Source organism: Ceratocystis lukuohia (assembly GCF_044167205.1).
Source record: "Ceratocystis lukuohia strain C4212 chromosome Unknown Supercontig7_pilon, whole genome shotgun sequence".
NCBI classification, from domain to species: Eukaryota; Fungi; Ascomycota; class Sordariomycetes; order Microascales; family Ceratocystidaceae; genus Ceratocystis; species Ceratocystis lukuohia.
The window spans coordinates 958,393-980,895 of NW_027263526.1; the positions used below are offsets into that span (position 1 = coordinate 958,393).

The 22,503-nt window shown below is 48.8% G+C and overlaps 6 protein-coding genes across 6 annotated transcripts; 4 read left to right on the forward strand and 2 right to left on the reverse strand.

Moving 5' to 3' along the window:
• Positions 1–93: 93 nt before the first annotated feature.
• On the forward strand, positions 94–625 carry HOO65_070187 (mitochondrial 37S ribosomal protein uS14m; the record flags this gene model as incomplete). The annotated part of the gene is made up of 3 exons (XM_071005187.1): positions 94–203; positions 289–460; positions 563–625. The coding sequence occupies 3 exons, from the start codon at positions 94–96 to the stop codon at positions 623–625; spliced, it is 345 nt and encodes a 114-aa protein (XP_070856905.1).
• Positions 626–943: 318 nt separating this feature from the next.
• HOO65_070188 (uncharacterized protein) lies at positions 944–1,453 on the reverse strand (the record flags this gene model as incomplete). The annotated part of the gene is made up of 1 exon (XM_071001271.1): positions 944–1,453. The coding sequence occupies one exon, from the start codon at positions 1,451–1,453 to the stop codon at positions 944–946; it is 510 nt and encodes a 169-aa protein (XP_070856906.1).
• A 3,453-nt stretch (positions 1,454–4,906) lies between these two features.
• Positions 4,907–5,665, forward strand: HOO65_070189 (putative double-stranded RNA/RNA-DNA hybrid binding protein; the record flags this gene model as incomplete). The annotated part of the gene is made up of 1 exon (XM_071001272.1): positions 4,907–5,665. The coding sequence occupies one exon, from the start codon at positions 4,907–4,909 to the stop codon at positions 5,663–5,665; it is 759 nt and encodes a 252-aa protein (XP_070856907.1).
• Positions 5,666–6,333: 668 nt separating this feature from the next.
• HOO65_070190 (uncharacterized protein) lies at positions 6,334–9,018 on the forward strand (the record flags this gene model as incomplete). The annotated part of the gene is made up of 1 exon (XM_071001273.1): positions 6,334–9,018. One exon carries the CDS (start codon positions 6,334–6,336, stop codon positions 9,016–9,018), a length of 2,685 nt encoding a protein of 894 aa, XP_070856908.1.
• Positions 9,019–16,197: 7,179 nt separating this feature from the next.
• On the forward strand, positions 16,198–19,104 carry HOO65_070191 (Protein arg-6, mitochondrial; the record flags this gene model as incomplete). Its single annotated transcript, XM_071004881.1, has 3 exons — positions 16,198–17,882; positions 17,966–18,960; positions 19,049–19,104. The coding sequence occupies 3 exons, from the start codon at positions 16,198–16,200 to the stop codon at positions 19,102–19,104; spliced, it is 2,736 nt and encodes a 911-aa protein (XP_070856909.1).
• Positions 19,105–19,880: 776 nt separating this feature from the next.
• Positions 19,881–22,490, reverse strand: HOO65_070192 (uncharacterized protein; the record flags this gene model as incomplete). Its single annotated transcript, XM_071001274.1, has 1 exon — positions 19,881–22,490. One exon carries the CDS (start codon positions 22,488–22,490, stop codon positions 19,881–19,883), a length of 2,610 nt encoding a protein of 869 aa, XP_070856910.1.
• Between the last annotated feature and the right edge of the window lie 13 nt (positions 22,491–22,503).

The following is a 22,503-nucleotide window of genomic DNA, read 5'->3' on the forward strand; positions in this document are numbered from 1 at the left end:
TTTGCGGGCTTCTTGATCATAGCATTTGAATGTAGCGACGAACGACAAGACGAATCCCTCGAATATCGAACTCCAGCCACAAGCTCAGCCAAGATGTCGATGTTCCAGCGTGCGAAGAAGCTCGATTTAGGATGCTTTGTTAACATTCGTACAATCCGCGATCACACCAAGCGTAAGGTGTTTGAGCAGTTTGAGCCCGAAAGGTAAGCATAGACAGACGGCAACGATGACGACCGACAACAGATAGGACTAACGGATGATACTCTTATTCTACTCTATTTGTTCTAGACAAGCACTCCGCTACATCATCCGCAATACCACGCTGCACCCACGCATCCGTACCGAGGCTCAGCTGCAGCTGGCGCAGATGCACTCCTACACTCGTCCTACGATGATCCGCAACCGTTGTATTCTAGGTGGCAAATCGCGTGGTGTGTTCCGTGACTTTAAGATGACCAGAGTGCGTACTCCTTTTCCCCGAGTTCCTATGGCGATGTGTTTTTTTTTTATTTGCCGGGCGAGCTTGTATTGATGAATAACTAAACTAATATGCAACTTGTAGTTCAACTTCCGTATGCAGGCTCTTGCCGGGGACCTGCCAGGTGTCAAGCAGGCTTCTTGGTAAAGAGATACTGTACTATTGCTTTGTGTTTGTTGTTGTTTGGGGCTGTTTTAAGCAGTGGCTATGCACGTGTATATTATGAACAGACAAATATTTGTCTCCAAATTCCAGACTTCTCCTTTGGCACGCGTCAGTGCTGAGGTCTTTTTGGTTTACCTTTTCCCTAGTCCCATGCATCTCAGAAACTTTGCCTTGCTTGTCATAATCTCGATTGGTATGCTATGCGACTAGCTTGTCTCTTATGTCAGGAATAATCCCTAAACTCTATAAAGCTCAAAAAGCTACTCACACACTACCCAGCCAGGCCTCTTCTTATGGCGCTTAGTTGTTGTCCTTGGTTGGATCATAGTGATCTTTATGCTCTTCCATCGAGCTCTCCGGCCTGGGCTTGACACATGGGGTGTCTTTGATAGCAAACATTGCCGGTTGCTTTCCGTCCTCCCTAATGTCCAGTCCAGTCTCCTTGCTCTGGATTGGAGAAAGCGAATATATTTCCATTTTTGTGTCCTGTTGCTGCAATGGGACTCCTCCTATACCAAGCTCAGATTGCTCGCCGACGGTTCCACATCTGTCGGTGCTGGCAGTATGGGTAGCGCTAGTCTTCTTGCGTTGGTGACACCACAATACAAGAAGCATACCTAGTATAAATACGACAACCGTTGCTACAATAATCCCAATCTCGACCGGCGATACGGCGACGGGGTCCGGACCAGCACCCAGTGCAGCCTTTGGATCTCCCCCAGCTCCGTGAATAGCAGGATTGGCGCCACTGTTGTCTTGGTTGGATGAGGACGAGGACTCTTCTGGTGCTCTTGCGGCGATTATGGACATCGTGTAAAAGGCCTAGTGGTGTATTGCACCTTGAAAACTCTTCAACAGCTTGGTGGTCTAGTGTCAGGAAGGCAGCCTAAAAAGCACATAGTTAGTAAAAGAGGGGGCTGCAAAGAACAGGGGACGAAATAGGCGTCTTCTGTACATACCAAGGGCCGCTTTTGTAGCAGATTGAGAGGGAATGTATGGAGAATTTTAGGATACGAGAAATGTTTCCGGTCCGTCGTATTGAAGGTTTGTAGACTGCCGATAGGAGAGAGGAGAGGAGGAGAAAGAGTAGGGAGATCAAGGCTGGCTTGGCTAGGGGCTCAACTGTGTCGTGATGAGTAAAAGCGAGGAAAAAAGGTAGGAGCGCAAATCTCTTTCAACTTGAGCTACTGATAAGGCAACTGCCCAGTTTGCGCGTGGAGATCAGATGACAAGCCGCAGAAGTAAGAAAATATAGAGGAGCATGAGGCAAAGAGAGTCTACAAACACCACGCGAATTTCTTATGCAAAACGCCTTGGACGCTACTATCAAGTCAGCTTGTGGCTTCCGGTTGGCTTTAAAGGCCTGGAGCAGCAGGCCATGGAAGGCGACAAAACGGCAGCAAGATGAAATGTTTTGCCTTGTGTAACACAAAGAATCCACGACTTAGCGAAACACTCATGAATATCACGCCGGCCGCTTATTCCTCTTGATGGGGGAACATCCTTTCTCGATTCTGCACGTCCAATCCCAGAGTGAGACAAGGGTACTCAGAACCTACAAGCTCAAGGAAAAGGGAGGGATAAATCTATGATCACAGAAGAACCTGGAGTAAGCCGATCTGGGCTGTGAGACGTGGCTGGGTTGAGTCCGCCCCGAGCACATAGGTTGTCTAAGTCTGTAAGAGGATGAAATGAAGTTCGGGGGATTCTGGGCCTTTTTTCTTTTTGTAGGAGACTGATTGCGAGCTTACGTAGAGGGACTATGTATAAAGCTTATTGCCTCGTTGAACTCGGTGTCAGGCAGATATGTCCAGGATTCATGACAGCTAGTATGCACAGCATATGGGCTTTTGTACGTGAAGCCATGCTACTTTCGAGCCGACGGCGCGTCAAAATGGGTTATGGATCCTCGTGCTACATCATAACCAAGGCGGTCTATCAATATTTATCCGCGATGTTCTTCCAAAGTCACAGGCCGGACTCACGCGTGCTGCTGTATGTCCCATCTTGTGGCTTCTTGAAACAAAACTGTCTAGAAAAATGGAAAAGCACAAAGCCGGCCTAAATAGCTATGTGACCGTCTAGCATCGTCCTGGGATTGTGTCTAAATACTATGCAAGACTGCGGCTGTTGTGCTACCACATCTTTAGCGATAGCGCGTCCATATCCTAGCCGCCACGCTTTTGCTGAGGGAGAAATAGGGAGCTTAAGTATAATCTGCTGCTGAACCCCATGTCTAAACAAGGTGCCTCGGCCATGCATGTTCTCACAAACTCGTCTGTATACAAAACACTCCTACTGTATGTAGGCAGGCTCCTGCAGCAGGCCTTTTTTTTCCAATATCATTTCCATAAGTCGGTCGCTTGATATCATTGCTCAGCCCTCGATGCACTCGTTAGTGAGTCTCTCAGCATAGTCTCCTATTTATCTAGACCGTTTGTACTGGGTGTATGCTTAGTGCAACGGTAGGTCTAGTTCGTTGATGTCTGTGGAGCGAGGAGCCGTCTTGCCAAGATGTGCTACAGATTATGCCCATACAGCGGCCGGTTCTCTAAAGTTCAACAGTGCTCGAAGAGATTAATACGCCCTAGTTGTATTACGTCTATGCTGTCTTCATGCTATACTGTTTCTGCTGTGCTCAAGTGGTAATGTTGAGCCATGGGCTGCTAGTTTTCCCCTATTTACGGCCTACTGTTTGCGTACGCATATGCACATATATGCGTGTTTATGACCGGTAAAGCCAAGTTACATGAGTGTCTTTTGAGCCCGGAGTTTGGTTTTGTAGTACGTTTCCTTTGAGAAATTTCAACGGTCTCATATTTGTGCAGTTAGGGTAGCTAGACATGGCTAGGCAAATCTTGGTCACTCGGTAGTTGGAGCCCATGTTGAATAGCTTCAGAGGTCTACGCAGGCCCCCAATGTGTCCAATAATTAGGCAATTCCTCCTCATCTGGCCCTTGAAATCTGTTCTTAGTTATCGCCCTTCTAGCGTCTTACCGTTGCTTTTAGGTTTCCACAATTGCCACAGGCTCAAAGATCACTGGGTGATATCTCTCATCGAGAAGGTCTAAATATTTGGCTTTATACTTCTCGAAAGCTGCCTATGCCAGCGCCCAGGATGTATTTAGTACGTCATCTACTCTAACCACAATGTGTCAATCATATAATATTGCATTTCTGATTCCTCGGGTTTTAGATCGGCTTGCCCAGGTGCCTGGTCTCCATACTAGCTTCCTCTTTCATTTCCACTCGTTCTTCTATTGTCTAGACATGTTTGCCTAGGAGGGCTTCGTCTTTTCTCTCTAGTGTCTTCATTGCTCTGCCATGTCAAATTACCAGGGCGGAGGGGCTCCCTTTGAGTGCCCTACCAGGTCAAAGCAACTACACGATGAGAATCCTTGAAGGATTCAACTGTGGCAGCACCAACCCCTCCCTCGTTGCTACAAAGTCGACGATATAGCTAGGACTAGCCGATGCCTCGATACAACACAATCAGACCTGGCTTTGCATTGAGAGGTGTTCCCGAGAATCTGTCTAAGAGAAACCAACTATCTTATGTCTGAGAGCCGATGGCCGACCAAACTGTGCCGCTGGGTCAGAAGTTTCATGGAGGGAAGGACCGCACGCATGAGAACGGAAGAAGGCTGGACGACGAAGCGAGTAGGAGGCTCCCTCCCACAAGGCTCTCCAGTCTCACCCATCCTATACATGCTTTTCATGGCTGACATCTACAGGAGGACACCAAACCTCCTGGGATACGCAGACGATGGAGCACTGGTGGTTAGAGGCCAATCTTTCGAGGACAACTGCCAGGAAATTAAAACACTGATGGAAACAGTGATAGAATGGACAGCACAGAACGGGCTAGACCTTGGCCCAGGAAAGTCAACACTCCTGCACATTAAAGGCAGGAGGAGGATCACAGAGAACCCATCTGTCACCATCGAAGGAATGGGAGAGGTGAAGCCCACACCAGCAAAGAAATCAATGAGATGGTTGGGGCTTCACATCGACTCTAACCTGCTCTTCAAGGGGCATGTAGAAAGAACGACAGCAAGCATCAACCGAGTAGCCAACGGCCTAAGATACCTGGCCGGATGCTACAAGGGAGCAGACACAACATGCATGCTGAACGCAGCCTGAGCGTGTGCACTGAGCAAAGCCCTATTTGCATCGAGTGCATGGATGGGAACTGAGACGACAAAAACGGCAACGGAAAAAGTTAACGTCGCAATCAGAAACTGCCTGAGGGCAGCCCTGCCCATGTACTGCACGACACCAAAAGAGTGCCTGCACCACGCAGCAAGCCTCCCGCTGATCGAACTCCTGTGGGAGGACGAAAGGAGAAGGGAAGCCATACGCTGGCATACACTGGACAAAGAACACACTCTACGAGGAGCTCAGCACAACCCAGTTGTGTGGAGGCTACGAAGACTGCTCCTGGTGGGAATGGAAACACACAAGACACTGAGGCCGACAGTCACTGGACCAAGCATGCCCCCTCGAAAGTGGCTCAGCAAAGAGAAAGAGGCTGAGAAACACAGAGAGGAGGTGGACATGGCCCCTGTAGGAACACTCATAGCATACTCTGATGGCTCGAAAGATGCAAAGGGAAACACAGGAGCAGGATGGGTCACCACTATGGACGGAGCTACCCTGGAAACAGGACACAGGGCTCTAGGCAAATGGGTGGAGGTTGCAGACGCAGAAGCGTATAGCAGAAGGAGATGTCGAAAGGACGCTGAAGAGATTCGGAAGGGCCCTTTCTCCGGAGGCCCATGGTCTATTGTTAAAAATGTGACAACCACTTCGCCAAACGGAGGACAAAACCGATGTACCCTGCCAGGGCATACACCTGAAGCAGATAGCCATTGGCCTCTTAGACTAGACTATTATATAGGTAGGGCGCTGCAAGCCAAAATACCAGGTAACCAACCCTGGAAACACAACCACCCAACCAGCAGGGAAGCCCTTGGGCAACGTCTAGCTGAGAAGACTCTTGGCCGCATGGCTGGACCCTAAAAACTCATAGGAGTATTCTAATGAAGACGAGTACCTGCAACTGCTAACTGCCCAGAAGAGGGGTCGGAAGACGACATCTTCCAACTCCCCTTCCGTCCAGAACATGCCGTCGTATTGCTGCGAAATAACAGTAGGTAGACGTTAAATAGTACAAACAAACAAACAAACTGCTGTAGAAAACCAGTAGGGAAAGCTAACTGCCTCCTCGAGCAGTGGTGGGGTCTGTAGCTGCATACGACACTTTCTAGCTCCAAGGACAAGTCCGGCTCCTCTAAATGCTAATTAGGGTTATGACGCCACAAAAAGCCACAAGGACATGTGTATCTTCAGCAAGTAAATCAGCAATAATTTGACACCTTTTCTCATGAAAAAAAAAAGGAATTTTATCCCACTTCAAATGTCCATCTAGATCTTGTCAGTTAGGTGCTGTCACCCAGTGTGCACTATCATAATTTCATCAACTCATTAGTCTTCAAGAGATAGGGCTTCACAACTTTACTTTTCTACCTTGCTTTGTTCTATTACCCCTGTTTACTATTATATACCATTGGAATCCTGCTTTTTGCATCCCTGTGAGTTGTCTTGAAACTGTCATGCTGCACACACATGTTTATACTGACTTCATCATTGCAGTAGAACTGAGTTGCAAGCAGCTTAAGCTTTTGAACATGGCTCCTCAGGTAGCTAGAGACCTTTCTTTTGGTGGGGTTGCAAACCTCACTTCATTCGAAGACGTCCGCCGATATGCAAACTGGCCTGAGGATGTCCAAGCTCCACAGTTTTTCGCTCGAGTACCCCAAGATATAGTCAAATCAAATATTCGGGGCATGTCTCTTGTCCTTATTCAGTCAATTGCTGAAAAGTTCCCAAAATTGGGAAAGCAACTTAAGGAACTCAGTGGATATCCCGATGGTGTCAATCTAGACAACTTCAAAGTGCACCTTTCCTTGAAAAGTGGCTTCGATGTGTGGGTTAATGAGAATGCTATTTCAGATGATATTGTCAACAATGTCATGATTCCTGAGGTCAAGCAAATCATTCATGAAGCCCAAAAACAGGTGAAGAAACGCCGTCCCAATGCTTTTCTTGAAATGGAAGAGAACATAGAACGAGCATTCAAAATTCCTGAAAAGGCCCATCCTGCATATGGATACCCCAGTCAGAATCTTTGTGATGATCTTACAGAATATCACCAAGCATTCAAACAATCCGCCAGGGAGTATTTATCCCCTTACACATCGATTGTTGCGCCATCAGGTACGGGAAAATCATATACTGTCTCGCAGCTAGCTGTCAAGCACAACAAGTATGTGATTTACTTGAACTTTGCTCCACCTGGGCATGCAGGCTACCCTGGTAGATCACCCTATACGCCATTGATTCTGCAAACCCTGGATGAGGTCAATTCTGGGGCGTCTTTCCTTGCAAGGCGCAACATGATGGAATGGAAGTGGGCTCTCATCATGAAGACATTATTGTGTTTGGCTAGGGCAGCTCGTGCTTCTGGAATCAGCCCTGAAGATTTCTTCCGTTATCAAACTGAGAAGCAATATGCTCCTGTACAGAAGAAGATCAATTCTGCCCTTATTTTCGTTATCGAGGCTACAGAGTCATCTTGCCCAAAAGGTGAACATTCTACGTCATTGCCTGATTTTGCACCTTTTAGTCGTCATTTTCAAAGTGTCTTTAGAGATGATAGAAGTGACAGTGATGCCGAGAACAGTGACGAAGACGGCAATGAGGACAATATCCAGGACACCAGTGACCTGAGAAACGAGTACACCAGTGAGGATAACTGCAAGGCTAATGCTGAAGACTGTGACATGTATGATGATTCTCAACATCAGATCAGTGGTCAGGATTCGCAATCTGATCTCCAATTTGTCATTTGCGTTGATGAGGCTCGAAATCTTTTGTTCGACAGAATAGAAAGAATCTCACTGCCATTCCGTTCCCTCCGAAGTGCGTTATGGTTCATTTCCCAAGAGCACCAAGAAAAATCATTCTTTGCTGTTTTCTTGGATACAGCATCTACGATATCGAACTTTACTCCCCCTGCTATTAAAGATCCCAGCCAAAAAGTCGCTCTACATGATCGGCCAGGTCGAAAGATTTTCCCTCCCCATTTTCGCTTTTTTACCAAACACCTCTATGCTGAGCCAACGCCAGATCAGCCTGTGGCACCAAGTACATCCCTTGCAACACTGTTGACATTTGGCCATCCTTTATGGGGAGCACTAGCCCTTCAAGGAGGCCCTGAAGGTCGCATCATGGAACTTTGCATGCAAAAGTGTGAGCCTTATCTATGTAATGATGCCTTCAATGATGAGAGGAGAACCGGACTCCTTGCACTTCTTTCCTACCGGATTCCTTTCAATTTCTGCTCCTTCACCCTAGCAGAGAGACTTGTTTCTGGTTGGATGCATTGTTTAGTGGATGTTTCAGAAGACCGTGAAAAACTCATGGTTGTACAACCTACTGACCCCATTCTCGCCATAGCTGCCTATAGGCATGGTGTGACCATGGGAGAGCAACTTGTAGAAGTACTCGCGGTACTGGATCACTTTCTTTACTGGCAAAGTGTCAATGTTGGAGATATTGGGGAGTTTGTTGCAGGCCTCGTCCTCCTCCTTGCATTTGATGCCAATGTAGGGGAATCTCCTAAGCCCATCCCTCTGAAAAGCTTTGTCCAGTCCCTGCTTGGAAAGCAAGCTGTGACAGATTTTGCTGCTGTTTGTCGGAAACATTTGTCTGATGAGGCCAAGGAAATGTTTTCACACGGTCAGGTGTTTTTCAATCGGTTTTATAGGCGCATTACTAAACCGACAATGAGTGACCTCTACAAGATGTACAGGACCTGCACTGCTTGCTATCTCCCTACCAGCTTGTATGGGGTTAGTATTCTCATTCCAGTTTTCATCCCCAAGACACAAAATCGAGAAGCATACTTTGGCTGTATCCTTGTACAGGTCAAAAATCAGGCCTATGATGACTTTGATGATTCCATGAAGAATTCGGCTTATGATTACATAGATACTGGATGTAAGCAGCTCGGGTTTGATGAAGTGCCCACGGTTGGCTTGACAATGTGTTTGCAGGGTAAATCAACTGGCACTGCAGTTCGCCCTCCATCAGGCAACAACAAGACCAATCTTGGTATCATCCTGTCTGTTGGCCTTGACTCAGAACAGTATCCGATATTCGTGGACTCACGGACTCGCAATGGCAGTCAGGGGAATCAACAAGTCTTGCAAGCTTTGCAGTCATTCGTATCTGAGGTGAACAAGATGGTTCTTGAAGAGAACAAGGATGCACGTCAATACTTGACATTCCAGTCGGAGTTTCTTCCATGATCGAAGGAGAGGAAGCGACGGGTTTTGTACCGTGTCGTTGATATTTTTATCACTTAGGTAGATATTGTTACCAGTTCTAGTGCATCAGTTGCCCAATACTAATATTTATTTCAATACGCAATCTGTTTTCATAGTGTACCCTCATCATCGAGGCGTGATCGGCCTCTCCTCTATCCCCGTGCACCTGCAAGCCTGATACGTTTTTCTTTTGCTGATTCCTAACACCATAACTTTGCTTCAGCATCAACTAGATCGTTGCCTCTTACTCCCATATGTCCTAGGACCCACAGCACTCGGGCAAGCCTTCCAGGTGTCTCATCTGCCCAGGCTATTAGGATTCGTCTTGTCTTGTCCACTGTTTCCTGTGACGTTCTGTTTTGAGTGGATGCGTTGCATAGCTGGACCACGATTCCTCTGTTGTTCAGGCACAGCCAGACTTCCCTGACTTCTTCACGAGCTATCGTTCGCTTGGTTGCCCCATGAGCGCCAAACCTCCGCATCTGCCACACCCATTCACGTTTCCAGGGCTGTGTGATCTACTCCCTAGGTAGCTCCACCCCAATGATAGCCCGCCCTGCCCTCGTGTTGTCGTTTACATCTTTTAATCTCTCGTAGGATGCAAAGAGTGTCTTGTCTATGACATTCTCTACCTCTGCCTAGTCTCTCTTTGTTTCTTTCTCCTTGCTAAGCCATGTTCTGGGCGGCATGTCAGGTCCATCCAAGATTCGACTCAGTCTGGCGTGTTTTTCCATTTGTGCTAGCAGGAGCGTACATAGTCTTTCCACGACTGCATTGAATTATCGCCATCTTAGAATGTGACAGTCATTTAACGTGTACCGCTGTATGGCTTCCCTCCTTTCTCTAACCTCGAGGAGCAGTTCTAATGGAAGGGCCCTTACTGCTGGGGGTTTTAGGGTCCAGGGTCACATGACAATCTGACCCTGACCCCACTCTGAGATAGACTTACGCAGCGTCAGATAAGTCACAGAGTTTCCTTCCTTGATCATCAAGCATTAAGAATCAGAAGAATCGACATTCATTTTTAGGATCGCTATACGTACGAGATTCACGTATCTATATGCATCTATGTGAGTGATTATAGCGTTTGTTTACTGTGGTCAATGGCTGCAGGGTTACAACTGCTGTATCATAGACGCAGGCGTAACACCCAAACTGCGTGGTCTAGCACTCCCTTGGCATCGTACAGTACATGGGAAGTGCTTCACGTAGGCACTTCCTAGCCGAAATCCCCAGCTTGTCCGTTTCCTCTTTCGTTTTCTCTAGACCGGACCTATGTACTCGTCAAAGAGAAGTTCAGGGTCTCGGCGCAGACCTAGCCACCTCATTGATGTCTTTTCCAGGGTAGGCTCGTACATGTCTAGGCCTTTCACAGTCACAAATGGGTTTCCTGCAACCCCCCTTCTGCCCTTGATGTGCAGGAGCGCTGGCTTTCCCTGGTCTATTTCTAGTTCTTTGGGTGTAATACACTCTACCACTTCCTTCATGATGACTTCGATTGAGCTGCTATTTTCTGCGAAGCCTCGTCCACTGACCACTAAGGCCCCGTCGTCTGCGTATCCCAGTAGCGGGGGGGGTGTGTTTGTAGAGCGGTGCCATGAAGAGCATATGTAGGGAAAGAGCCTCCCACGAGGGTTGTAGTTGTGTCTTCGGCGTGGATGCTCGCCTCTCTTCCCTCCATGAAGCTTCTGACAACAGTAAGGTAGACGTTAAATAGAACAAACAAACAAACTAACAAAAAAAACGGAAATCGCAGACATTCGACGGTGGATTGGCTGCCGCACAGAGTTAGCCCTATGCAAGTTCACTTGAATATATCTGTATCTGACGTCTATGGGAATCACAAACATCAAACGTCGCCAATTTTGCAAAGCTCACTATCCCCCACTAGCCGCCGCCGCCTGCTTTACCTTTTGCCTGTCTAGCCATCAATCAGGTCAGGAACCCTATGGCCCTTCTCACGGATACTGTTACCCAACTTGGTTGAGTCTTTTGAGGACAAGCCAGGGTATCTAGGGTATGGTGTCAGCCGATAGACTAATAAAATCCAGGGGAGGACTAGGACGGAATTTGTCAGAAAACAGCAAGGGTTGCTGAGATGAACGGCGAAGTAAACACCGAAGGTAACGGTGAAATAAACTCCGAGGTTGGCGGCAACAGTGGCTCCAACAAACTGAGTGGGTGGAAAACAGCGTATGACAAAGAACAGCATGAAGTCCAAGCTTGCGGAGGCATATAAGCATGAGTACTGCCTCTTTTAGGATCGCAGCTGTCACAACAATCAAAAATGATGCGCAATGTATGCCTATCATATGTATGATTAGTTAAATCATTTCATAAGTCACACCTCACCCAGCATCTTCCCTCGGCATTTTCTTCAGCGTATTATAGAATCTCACTTTTGCTTGCGTGGTTTCGAGACGCACAGAATTTCCTTTATTGCATAATGTTAAATAATAAAGTTAACTCGACTTCATTATATTTGGTTACTTGCTTTGTATAACTGTTGCGTGTTTTTTATATATGGGCTTTCTTATATGGCGGTCTAGACGGGATCGCCAGCGGCCTCGCCCGATTCGTAGGGGTGCTTTAGGGCGGTAGTGCAAGCATCAATGGCTCCATCGCAGATGAACTTGTAGCTAGTCATACGGCAGTCAGGCGATGTAGCGGTGTTGAATTCGCCGTATAGAGCGGGTGCACGGTCGATTTCAACCAGTGTTTCCGCCATTGTTGGCGTCGGCAGCTAGGCAGATAGGCGGACGGGCAGGACGCCGCTGCACTGGCGACAGAGCTTTAGAGCTGCTCTCATCTCGGACAGCCCCGCGGCTTTTGGGATCTGGAGTATCGGCTAGATCCATCTCTGCGAGAGCAGTGTCATTGCACCACTAGAAGTGCAAAGCCTTTGACTCGACAAATATCGGGCAGGGGTCATTATTGTTCCACGCAGTCGGAGGGATATCATTGAGCGAGCAGCATCCTTCTTGCTCTTTCCACCATTCTTCGTACTCTGTACGGAGCCGGCTTCTCTCCCATCTCCGCGGTCCGGCTAGGCCTACATGGCCTGGGACCCACAGCACTTGTACATACTTCTCTCCCTGGTCTCTCGTCCTTCTGGAGGCTTAGGATCCGTTTCGTGTTGTGAATGACGTCCTGAGAAGAACGCTTTTGTTTTCTATTTCTATTGTTATCATCGTCAACACCTTCTCATGGAGCCCGCTTCGACATCTCCTTCCTATCCTGGAAACGTTTCCTCCTCCCACCCCTTCTCTCTTCCCCTTCCGTTCTCCCTCATCTTCGCCCTCTTCGTCCCCTTCTTCGTTGCTGCCCTTCTTGTCTCGGGTTGGTTGCGTCATCCTAGGCTGCCCTTGTTGTGATCGCTCCCCTGTAGTCTGCCGTAGCAGTCACCTGCCTCTCCGCATCTTCTCTGTCGGCACCGGTAAATTAAGATATAATGTCCGATAAAGGCATAATTCCCCAACATACGACCATAGCCTGTGGAAAATACGGGGTCCCGTCTGCTCCCCCTTAGTCAAGCCACAGAGCGCCGAACCAGTAGTATGGTGGGTGACCACATGCGAATCCTCGGTGTTGTATGTCGCGATACTTTTTGCTCCCACGTACTTTTTTGGAGTGCCTTACAATTCGTGTTACCTCCTGGTTCACCCAACATACGACCATAGCTTGTAGAAAGCACGGGATCCCGTCCGCTCTCCCCTAGTTAACCTACAAAGCGCTGGACTAGTATTATGGTGGGTGACCACATGAGAATCCCCAGTGTTGTATGTCAGCACCCGTATCTTTTTGCCTCGTCCAGCTAGAAGGCGTGGTCTATTAGAAGCACCAGACCTCATAGCCCTTCAAAACTCCGGACTGATACGGCAATAGGTGGCCATGTAGGAATCACCCGTGTTGTGTGCTTCGTACTATTCTCAACTCGTACGACATGGTTTTTATTAGGTTTACTTTTTTTGTATTCTTCAACGTCTACTACTCTCCGTGCTAGTCCGTCCCTAGAGTGGTACTGCTCGAAGTCGCCATGTCTGGGGTGCGCCGCCAGGATTATAGCGGCGGAGCCTCGGCCCAGGCCTTTCATCCAGTTCGCCTTGAATGGCCTTGGGAGTCCCAGCGTCCCTCCAGGGTGATCGGTGTTTGGGCAGCTGTCTCAGCTGTGATATTGGCTGCTCTAATGGTTGCGATTGCTCCCGCATCTGCCACTTCCCTGTGTCTCCCACATGTCCCGAAGTCTTGCGCCAGGACCTTACCTCCATGGTATACAGCCCAGCCAGCTCCAGTGTCCCTGTCGCTGTTGCGCGAGCCATGCGAATACACCCAGATTGTGTCCTGAGATTCCTCTTCGAGTAGGTTGAAATGGGCCTTGGCCGCTTCTTCCTTGGTTGGTTTCTCTGCGAGTAGGTCGGTCGGTCCTTCCCTCTCTAGCAGGAGCTTGTATCTCTGATCGGGAAAGGGAGCATTACCTTTGCCTTGTCTATAGTGCCATCTATTGTCTCTAGTCTCCGGGTATATTCGAATTTGAATTTGAATTTGAATTTATTTAACGTCTACTGGAATCACTAAGATCAAACGACGCCGGATTGGTTACCGGACAGAATTAACCCTCTGCAGGGCTGACCACAGGTTTTGGGCGAGAGAAGCTCGTATGCTCCCAAGCAAGCTTGTTACTCGTCTTCCACCTGTAGTCGTCAGAGACAAAAAAAAAAAAAAAAAAAAAAAGGAAATCCCCAGATATACCCTAAGCGCAGAAGTAGTGGGGCTAACCCCCAACTTCCCCACAAACATTCGTTCCTCTGAAAAACCTGCCACGCTTCCTGAAGTCGTGAAAATCACGAGAGCAAGACGGCGACGTCCAGTGCAGCCTGGGAAAACCCCCCAAAGAGAGAAAAAACCAAACTGTGTGAGCATCCGAGGGCTCGTGATATATCCTTCCACTTTTCTGGTGGCCGCTGCCTTGCGCGTGTGGATGAGGCGCCAGACAGCCCCCTTTCTAGTGACATGCCACAGTCACCAGTCTATCCGAGGACAGAGGAGCGCAAGAAAGAAAACAAAACAAAAGAAAAAAAAAAGGTGCGGACTGTGTGAACTCTCAAAATTCAGTCCTGAGCGTGAAGGTGAACTCCTTGAGTTGGAGTGGTGTTGCGGCGATGAGGAGTTGGCGATCGCGAAAGTTGTCGTGAAAAAGGGGGCGAGTCGACGACGAGGTTATCCTCAAAGTTGGGTAAGTGCGGCCTCAAGGCTCCACAGCTCATTGTCAAGATCCATGACAGAGTCAAAGAAGAAGAAAAGAATGAAAGACGCTTATCAGTGTCATAGACGTCGTCCTCCAGCAGCCCGGAAGAAGGGGAGGCACCAGACCTCAAAGGTACCCCCCCGAGGGTTGTAAGAGGGAGAGTTGTCCGGGTATATTCGCCGACTTCATCTGCAAAGACTACTTGATCTCTGTCAAGTAGCAGATTTCAAAAGCTCACATCCGATATGGTCTAGGGGCTAGGATATCTCGCTCTCACCGAGAAGGCCGGGGTTCGATTCCCCGTATCGGAGACACTCCACGCCGTGCGTTGTTTTTTGTGCGCACTTCCTTCCTTCAATTTATTAGGCAAGAAGGCGTTAAGCATGGTCTGGCGAATTCATGTTTCTTTTTTTTTTTTTTTTTTTCCCTCTCACATTAACTTGGCCGATTGATCCAAGCGTTCATGATTCATTCCGGTTGGTCGTTAGTTCTAGTTATGTTACACGGCCTTCTGTGTAAGTCGCTAGACTGTTAAAACTCTCAACGCCGTACCGGACCGTTTAATCAAGCAAAATTCAGACTTCAATTTTCCGCGCGGCAGGCGCCCATAAAGGCCCCGAGTATGAGTAGCACAGACACAGGACTTGACACATCTTGTTTTGATAGGGAAGAAATGAAAAGAAAGTAGCGCAAGTTTGAGTCACGGACTAGACCAATCAGGGCTCTTTCCGGTATTGGCGCGCGGAGGCTGAAGCCCGCTATCGTGTGCCGTGATTGAGTGGCATGCTGTTTTCAACTGCGACTTTTAAGGGCGGTTTCCTCAGGCAAAGAGACAAGAGATACGGAAGAGATATAGAATAGAATAGAACAGAATATACATAGAAACCCTTTTAAGGGTCACCAAGGCAAGAAAGCTGGGCGGGCAGCTAGCTACTTGCTGCAAACAATGCCAAATTGAGAATAGGGATGACTGCAAGCATACTTTCAAGTAGGTGGATCCTCCCGGTGCGTCAGCATGACTGTGAGGGGGTAAGGGATGCTGGAATCATGGGAAAGCCAGAGGTCCATCACCATCAGCGAGGACCGCCTATGTGTCTAGTGTATTTAGCGTCTATGTGTGCCCCTGTAAGCTCCAGTCTAACCTATTGACTCATCAATGCCCCTACAGCTTGAAAGCTTTGGTTGCCCCTCCCCCCACTCTGCAGCAACGCAAGCCAATCAAAAGACCGAATCCAAGTATACCTCCAATCCAGACAAATGGCAACGACCTGCTAGATTTGAGCGCCATCTGACAGTTACGGCAGTGATAATAGGAAGCAATAGCCAAATTTTGGCTGGAAAGAGCTGCAAAATACAGCAGGAACTTGCGTACCCGCACCTTGCTGGCTTAAGTGACTCTTTTTTGCTTGCCACCTACTTCTCGTTATTTTCCATTTCCTCTAATTTTTCTTCCCTTCGTCATTCTTCTTGTCCTCTTCTCCTCCTTCAATTGCTTTTCTTCTGGAGTCATTGGCGGCCTGTGTTTTTTCTTCCCTTTTTATTTATTTTCCCTCATTTATTTCTGCCTTTTTTCTTCCTGTTGATTCTCCTCTTGGTCATTGCCTTTTAGACCTTGCCTTTTTTTTCCTTCTTTTTTTTCCTGTCTTCTCTGCATCTTTGCCAATCTTATCCGATCGCCATCTCCACCCACCAATCACCAATCCATCGCTCCGCTGGCAATTCCATTTCCCATCCTACTTGCCAAATTTCCTTTTAGCGGCCATCTTCCCCCAAGTCTCTTCTCGACCCTTCTTCTATTTGATCACTCCCGAGCGAAACCTTTCGCCCCGTCGACTCCCTCCTCGGCCTTTCTCGTCAGTGTTCACAGAAGGCCCGCATCCATTCCATATTCATATTCAATCCACTTTACTTCTACAATGCTCTCTTCTACCGCTGCTTCGGCTTCTGGCTCCGCCTCTCGGGCCATGCTGCTGAGGGGCTCTACTCGCTTAGCTCGTGCTGCCCAGGCGTCCCTAGCTCGGCGCTCGCCGGCTCGTGCTTCCCCGTCGTTCGCATCGCCCTCCGCTACTATGCTACGTCAGCTCTCTACTTCTGCTGCGCGCTTAACATCGCCTGCTCAGGACAACATGCGGGACATTGTGGCTCAAACCCTGCGCGGAATTGGCAACCGCCGGGAGGGCCAGCAATACCTCGAGTACTTTACTTCGGTCAGCTCGCAAAAGTTTGCTGTCATCAAGGTTGGTGGCGCTATACTTACCGAGTATCTTGACGACCTCTGCGCTGCTCTATGGCTACTATATAAGCTAGGCCTTTACCCTGTAGTTGTGCATGGCGCCGGACCCCAATTGAACCGTCTTCTAGAGGAGGCCGGCGTCGAGCCTCAATTTGAGGAGGGCATTCGTGTTACTGACGGCAAGACACTCGGTGTGGCGCGCAAGCTATTCTTGACCGAGTCTTTGCGCCTCACTCAGGCTCTAGAGAGACACGGTGTGCAAGCCAGACCCATCACCACTGCTTTGACTGCCGACTATCTCGACAAGGAAAAATGGAAATTCGTCGGCAAGATCACTGCTGTTGACAAGAACCCTATCGAGCTTGCCATCGAGCAAGGCTACCTCCCTATCATCACTTCCATGGCTGAGACTACTGACGGCCAAATTCTCAATGTCAATGCTGATGTAGCCGCTGCTGAGTTAGCTCGGGCTCTAGAGCCTCTCAAGGTTGTCTACCTATCCGAAAAGGGCGGTCTGTATAACGGCGAAACCAACAAAAAGATCTCTGCCATCAACTTGGACGAGGAATATGATCATCTCATGGCCCAACCCTGGTGCCGTTACGGTACCCGTCTCAAGATCAAGGAAATCAAGGAACTTCTAGACACCTTGCCCCGCACTTCCTCCGTTGCCATCATTCACCCTCAGGATCTACAAAAGGAGCTATTCACTGACTCTGGCGCTGGTACTCTGATTCGCCGTGGCGACAAGGTCCACGTCGCCACCACCATTGAGCAGTTCGAAACTCAGTTCGGCGGTCTTGAGAAGCTCAAGAGTGCACTTGTACGCGATCGTCTCGCTTTAGACGCCGAGGCCTCGGTTGACCGCTACATTTCATACTTGCGCGAGAACCCCTTCAGTGCCTATTTTGACGAGGCTCTCAACTGCCTAGCCATCGTCATCCCGCCAGCCACCGAGGGCTCGGGCGCCACTCTTTCCACTCTGACTATGACTAAGTCGGCATGGCTCAGCAACGTCTCTGACAACGTCTTTTCTGCCATCAAGAAGGCCAACCCCAACTTGGCTTGGACTGTCAGCTCTGAAGATGAGAACCTGACCTGGTTCTTTGAGAAGGCCGACGGCCACTTCAACCAGAATGATACTCTGCTCTTCTGGTATGGTCTAGAGTCTGACTCTAGCCTCAAGGCTACTCTGGACAACTTTAAGGCTACTGGCTCGTCACTTACTGGTGCTTCTCTGTCCGCCCCTGGTGTCAGAGATGCCGCGCGTGTGAATACCATGAACAGCAACTTGCGGATGGCCAGACCCCGCCAGGCCCGTTCTTATAGCACCTTTTCCCGCAAACCCATCTACAATGCCACTCAAATGTAAGTGCCTCCCTATTACATCCAGTCAAATAGATATATCCCAGGTATCCCTTAAACTAACTATCTTCTCGCCCATTTAATAGTGGTGTCCGCACCTATGTCACTAACACCAACCCTAATCCCCCAATGGGCAAGAAGAACGCTTCAAATGATCTTCCCTCGCGCGTTGCTCTTATTGGTGCTCGTGGCTACACTGGCCAGCAATTAGTTGACTTGATCAACACCCATCCCAATTTAGACCTCCGTCATGTCTCATCTCGTGAGCTCAAGGGCCAAGAACTAGCCGGATACACTAAAAAGAAAGTTATCTACGAAAACCTGTCAGCTGAAGATGTTTATGCTCTAGAGAAGGCTGGCCAGGTTGACTGCTGGGTCATGGCCCTTCCCAATGGTGTCTGCAAGCCTTTTGTTGAGGCCATTGATGCTGCTACTGCCGAGGTTTCTTCTTCTAAGCCTGACCATCGCAGCCTAATCGTCGATCTTTCTGCCGACTACAGGTTCAACAACACCTGGGCCTATGGTCTGCCTGAGCTGACCCCCCGTCAGAAAATCTACACTGCCACGCGCATCAGCAACCCCGGCTGCTATTCAACTGCTGCCCAGCTGGCCATTGCCCCCATGGTTCCTTATCTTTCAGGAGCCCCCTCTGTATTTGGCGTCTCAGGTTATTCGGGTGCTGGCACTAAGCCTTCGCCCAAGAACGACACCGAAAACCTGCATGACAACATGCTTCCCTACAGCCTGACGGATCACATCCACGAGCGCGAAATTAGCGCACACATTGGCGCATCGGTGGCCTTCTCGCCCCATGTCGCTTCGTGGTTCCGCGGCATTCAGGCCACCATCCACATTCCGCTCAAGGCGCCTATGACGTCGCGTGACATCCGCCAGATCTACCAGGACCGCTACGCTGGTGAGAAGCTAGTTAAGGTGGTTGGTGAAGCGCCCGTAGTGAAGAACATCATGGGCAAGCACGGCGTCGAGATCGGTGGCTTTGCTGTCCATAGCAGTGGCTCGCATGTTGTGGTGTGCGCGACTATTGACAACCTGAACAAGGGCGCAGCAACACAATGCCTACGTAAGTTTTTCTTCGCTTATTTTCCCCCATTTCATCTTTGGAGTAACAAGTCTGTCTTTTCTAACACAATTATTTTTTTTCCATACAGAAAACATGAACCTGGCTCTGGGTTACGCTGAATACGAGGGCATTCCCACCATGTAAGGAGAAGAGCAGATAAATATATCAACCAAAAGGGAACCTTTTCTAGCTTAATGTTCGCGATGTCCTGAACTTCTTGTTAAGCTCCTTTTTTGACTCGGTATTTCCTATGCTTACCATGTGCCCTCTTTTCTTTACACTTTGCTTTGGCGTTGTTAAAAGCAGAAGAAACGCGCTCAATTTTCTTTTTTCTTTCCCTCATTTCAAGAGTTTGTCTTTTTTCTTCTTTATATATGCGCAAGGGAGAATGGAATAGACAGTCATCAATATACGACATAATGTCATCTCAAGTTTAGACCATCTAGTAGATGGTGGTAAAAATGTTTCATTAGATGACGAATATAATAAATAATGGTATCTAGCAGAAAGGGAGGACTCAGAATGACATGTCAGTGGTGCCAAACACCAAAACAAACGAGCTTATATAGACAAGGAGAAGATTACGCCGAAAAAAAAAGGACGATGTGTATGTACATGAAGAAACCAAGCCGAGCCAAGATATACGTAAACGTACATGTATAAATGGCAGACAATGTGAAAAGAAAGGGAGGGAAATAGAAGGAAAACAACAAGAGAAACAAGAAGGCTTCCAGAAGTCCAAACAACGCCGTGCTTTCATAGTAAATGAGAGGAAAATAAATCAAGAACATGTATGTAGTAGAAACAAATGGTGATGGGTGGAAGAGAACATGGGAGAAAAGGGACTGTCGGGGTTATGCGCGTGTGGGTGGTGAGGTTGTAGAGTGTGGGTATCGAGCACATGCATGTCTCCCAAGATCTCAAAATCGTGCATTGTGGCTTCGTAGATGCACTTCTCGGCGCAATGCCCTTTTCGCAAGAGGCTCTGCCTCTCTCTGTATATGGTACTTGCGGCCGAAGTCGCGTTTACTAGAACCGCTATTGGCCGCTGCCTTGGTTTCACTATTGCCCGCGATAGAGCTGCCCGCCTGGACGCGGAAGTTGACGAGATCAATAAAGTTTGAGTTTCCAAGATCGAGATTCTTGGCTTGTTCTTCAGTCTGTTTTGTTTCACGCGTAAAGAAACTATTCAATGCTGATTGGGCCTCAGAGGCCTGGTCGAGGTTGGTTTCTTGCAGAACAAACAGCACAGCGACTCTTGCAAAATCGATTGCATCCTCGCTAGCGTCATAGGTGGCTGTAGAAGTAGGGGGGTCAACAGTGACTGTAGATGTGATGAATACGGTGGTCGTACTGGGAGTCGTGCTCCTGGAAGGGGCTGCAGTTGTCGTAGTTCCGCTGCTAGAGTTCTCAACGGCATTTTCGGTAACTCTATTGGTAGAAGCATCGCTCAAACGTGTAGCTGAGCCGTCAAATGTCACGAGCGAGTTCTGAGCAACACAAGAGAGATTGGCAGAGTTGAAGCGAGTCAATATCTCGGAGCCTGAAAGGGAGACAGAGTAGTTGTCTTGAGCATTGGCGATCAAGCGCGGGATAGCAAGACCAAGTGTAACATTGTTGATTCTGTCGGTGCCTACCAGGTCCGTAGTCGTACAGCCAGTGGCTCCGTCAACGCCACAGTTGTCACCAGTGAAGCCGTTGACGCAAATGCACGAGCATTGGCCATTAAGAATCACGCTTGTGCCCCCGTTTAGGCAAGGGAGACGAGTCGAGCATTGTTCGCTGTTAGACTCGGACGCAGGCGTTGAGGTTTTTGTTTTATCATTGAGCACAAGAAGCTGCAATGGGATCACAATAGCAGCAGCAGACGCAGCTAAAATGACAAGTATCATCAATATGAAACCCCACAAGGGAAGACCACAGAAACGGCGAGCCCTTGCATTAGAGTAAGATTTCTCAGACATGCCAGTAGCAAGAGGAGACTGAATCCGTTGCATCCCTGGTGAACGGCCCGGAGGAAACGGCCAAGAGTTTGGGGAACGCAGAAAGCTTCGCATTCTTCCAGACCGGGCTGAAGTAGGCGTAGATCCAGGATGTGCAGGTGGTGGAAAAGCGGCTAGCATATCAGAAAGACCAGACTGACGGCCATTGTTGTTAGACTTCATCAGCCCGTCTTGGCCAAAGTCAAACTCGGCCCCTTCAACCTTGCTAGCGGGTCTCTTGCCTCTATCAATCATATATGCCAGGCGCGTAGCCCGACGAATCATCTCAGGAAGACTTGTTGTGCTAGTTCTGCTATTTGCAGCATCGATATTGAGATTAGGCGGACGTCGGATAGCAGAGAGCCTCGTGTAATGACGGTCACTTCTCGGGGAACTTGAATTTATGCTAGTAGCAGCCTTGACGGAGCGACGGATACGGTCAGGAGTCACTGGCTGGACGCTCCGTTGGCTCCAAGTCCCGCTGCTTGGGGAAGGGCCAGGGGAGTGGGCTATTGGTCTTCGAGGCGATACCGATTCTGTAAGATCACCCTCAAACTCGTCAATTCCAAGGAAGGGGTTTGAAATTGGAGTTGGCTTTGGAGAGATTTCGATCCCTTTGAAAGCGTTTGCCATGGGTGGCGGCCGCAGTATACCAGGATAATCGTCGTTGGAGTTTCCCGTGTTTGGCCGAGTACGCATAAAGCTAGGTCTGTCATCGAAAACCTGCTGGTCGAATGGAGAACAGTCACCATCGTCAGTCATGAAACCTGAGCTCTGCATTGCATCCGAGTCGAAATCGTCGGGAATGGCAGCACTTGAGGCGAACGAAGAGCGGGACCGTAAAGTCTGTTGGGAAGTCTCTTCAGGGATAGGTTCTACGTAGGAGAGTGTGGAGTAAAACGAAGAGGCGCCTCTTCTTGACGATGGGGGAGGGCCAAGAGTAGCACGCTTAGAGAAAATCGGCTGAGGATCTGATGGTGTTTGTGGTGCTGGGACTGGGAACTCCGGGATGGACCCTACTGAGGAGATAGAGGGCCTTGAGGAGGGGGTATAAACAGCGTTGATATCGTCGAGCTCCTGAAGTGTGGCGGCGTCCTGTGGTTGAAGTTGTTTTGGTGATGAAGCATATGCCGAAGGCGGTACTTGTAGTTGCGGCTGGTTATTGTCCACCATGGAAATGATCTTGCTAGTACGCGGAGGCCGTGGTGGAGGCTGTGATTTTCCGGGAGGGGGTTGATAAGAGGTGGCAGCAGAGGCCTGTGGCAGTGGCCATTGTTGCTGCTGGATAGGTTTTTGCAAAAGAACAGGGCGGGAGATTGCTACTCCTATAGCACTTGCTGGATCAATACGCGGGCGCACTGGCGGCTGCTGTGCAACATAGGCGTTCGGGCTTTGTGCTACTGGTTGTTGGTGTAATTTTGATTGTGAAGCAGGAGCTGGTCTCGGGATACGAGACATGTCAGTAGGTCTGCCTGCCATGGGAACAAAGGCATGGCCATCAGTTGTAAGTGCCGATCCGGGCTTTGATTTCTGGGGTTGTTGGTCCATGGCGAGTGACCCA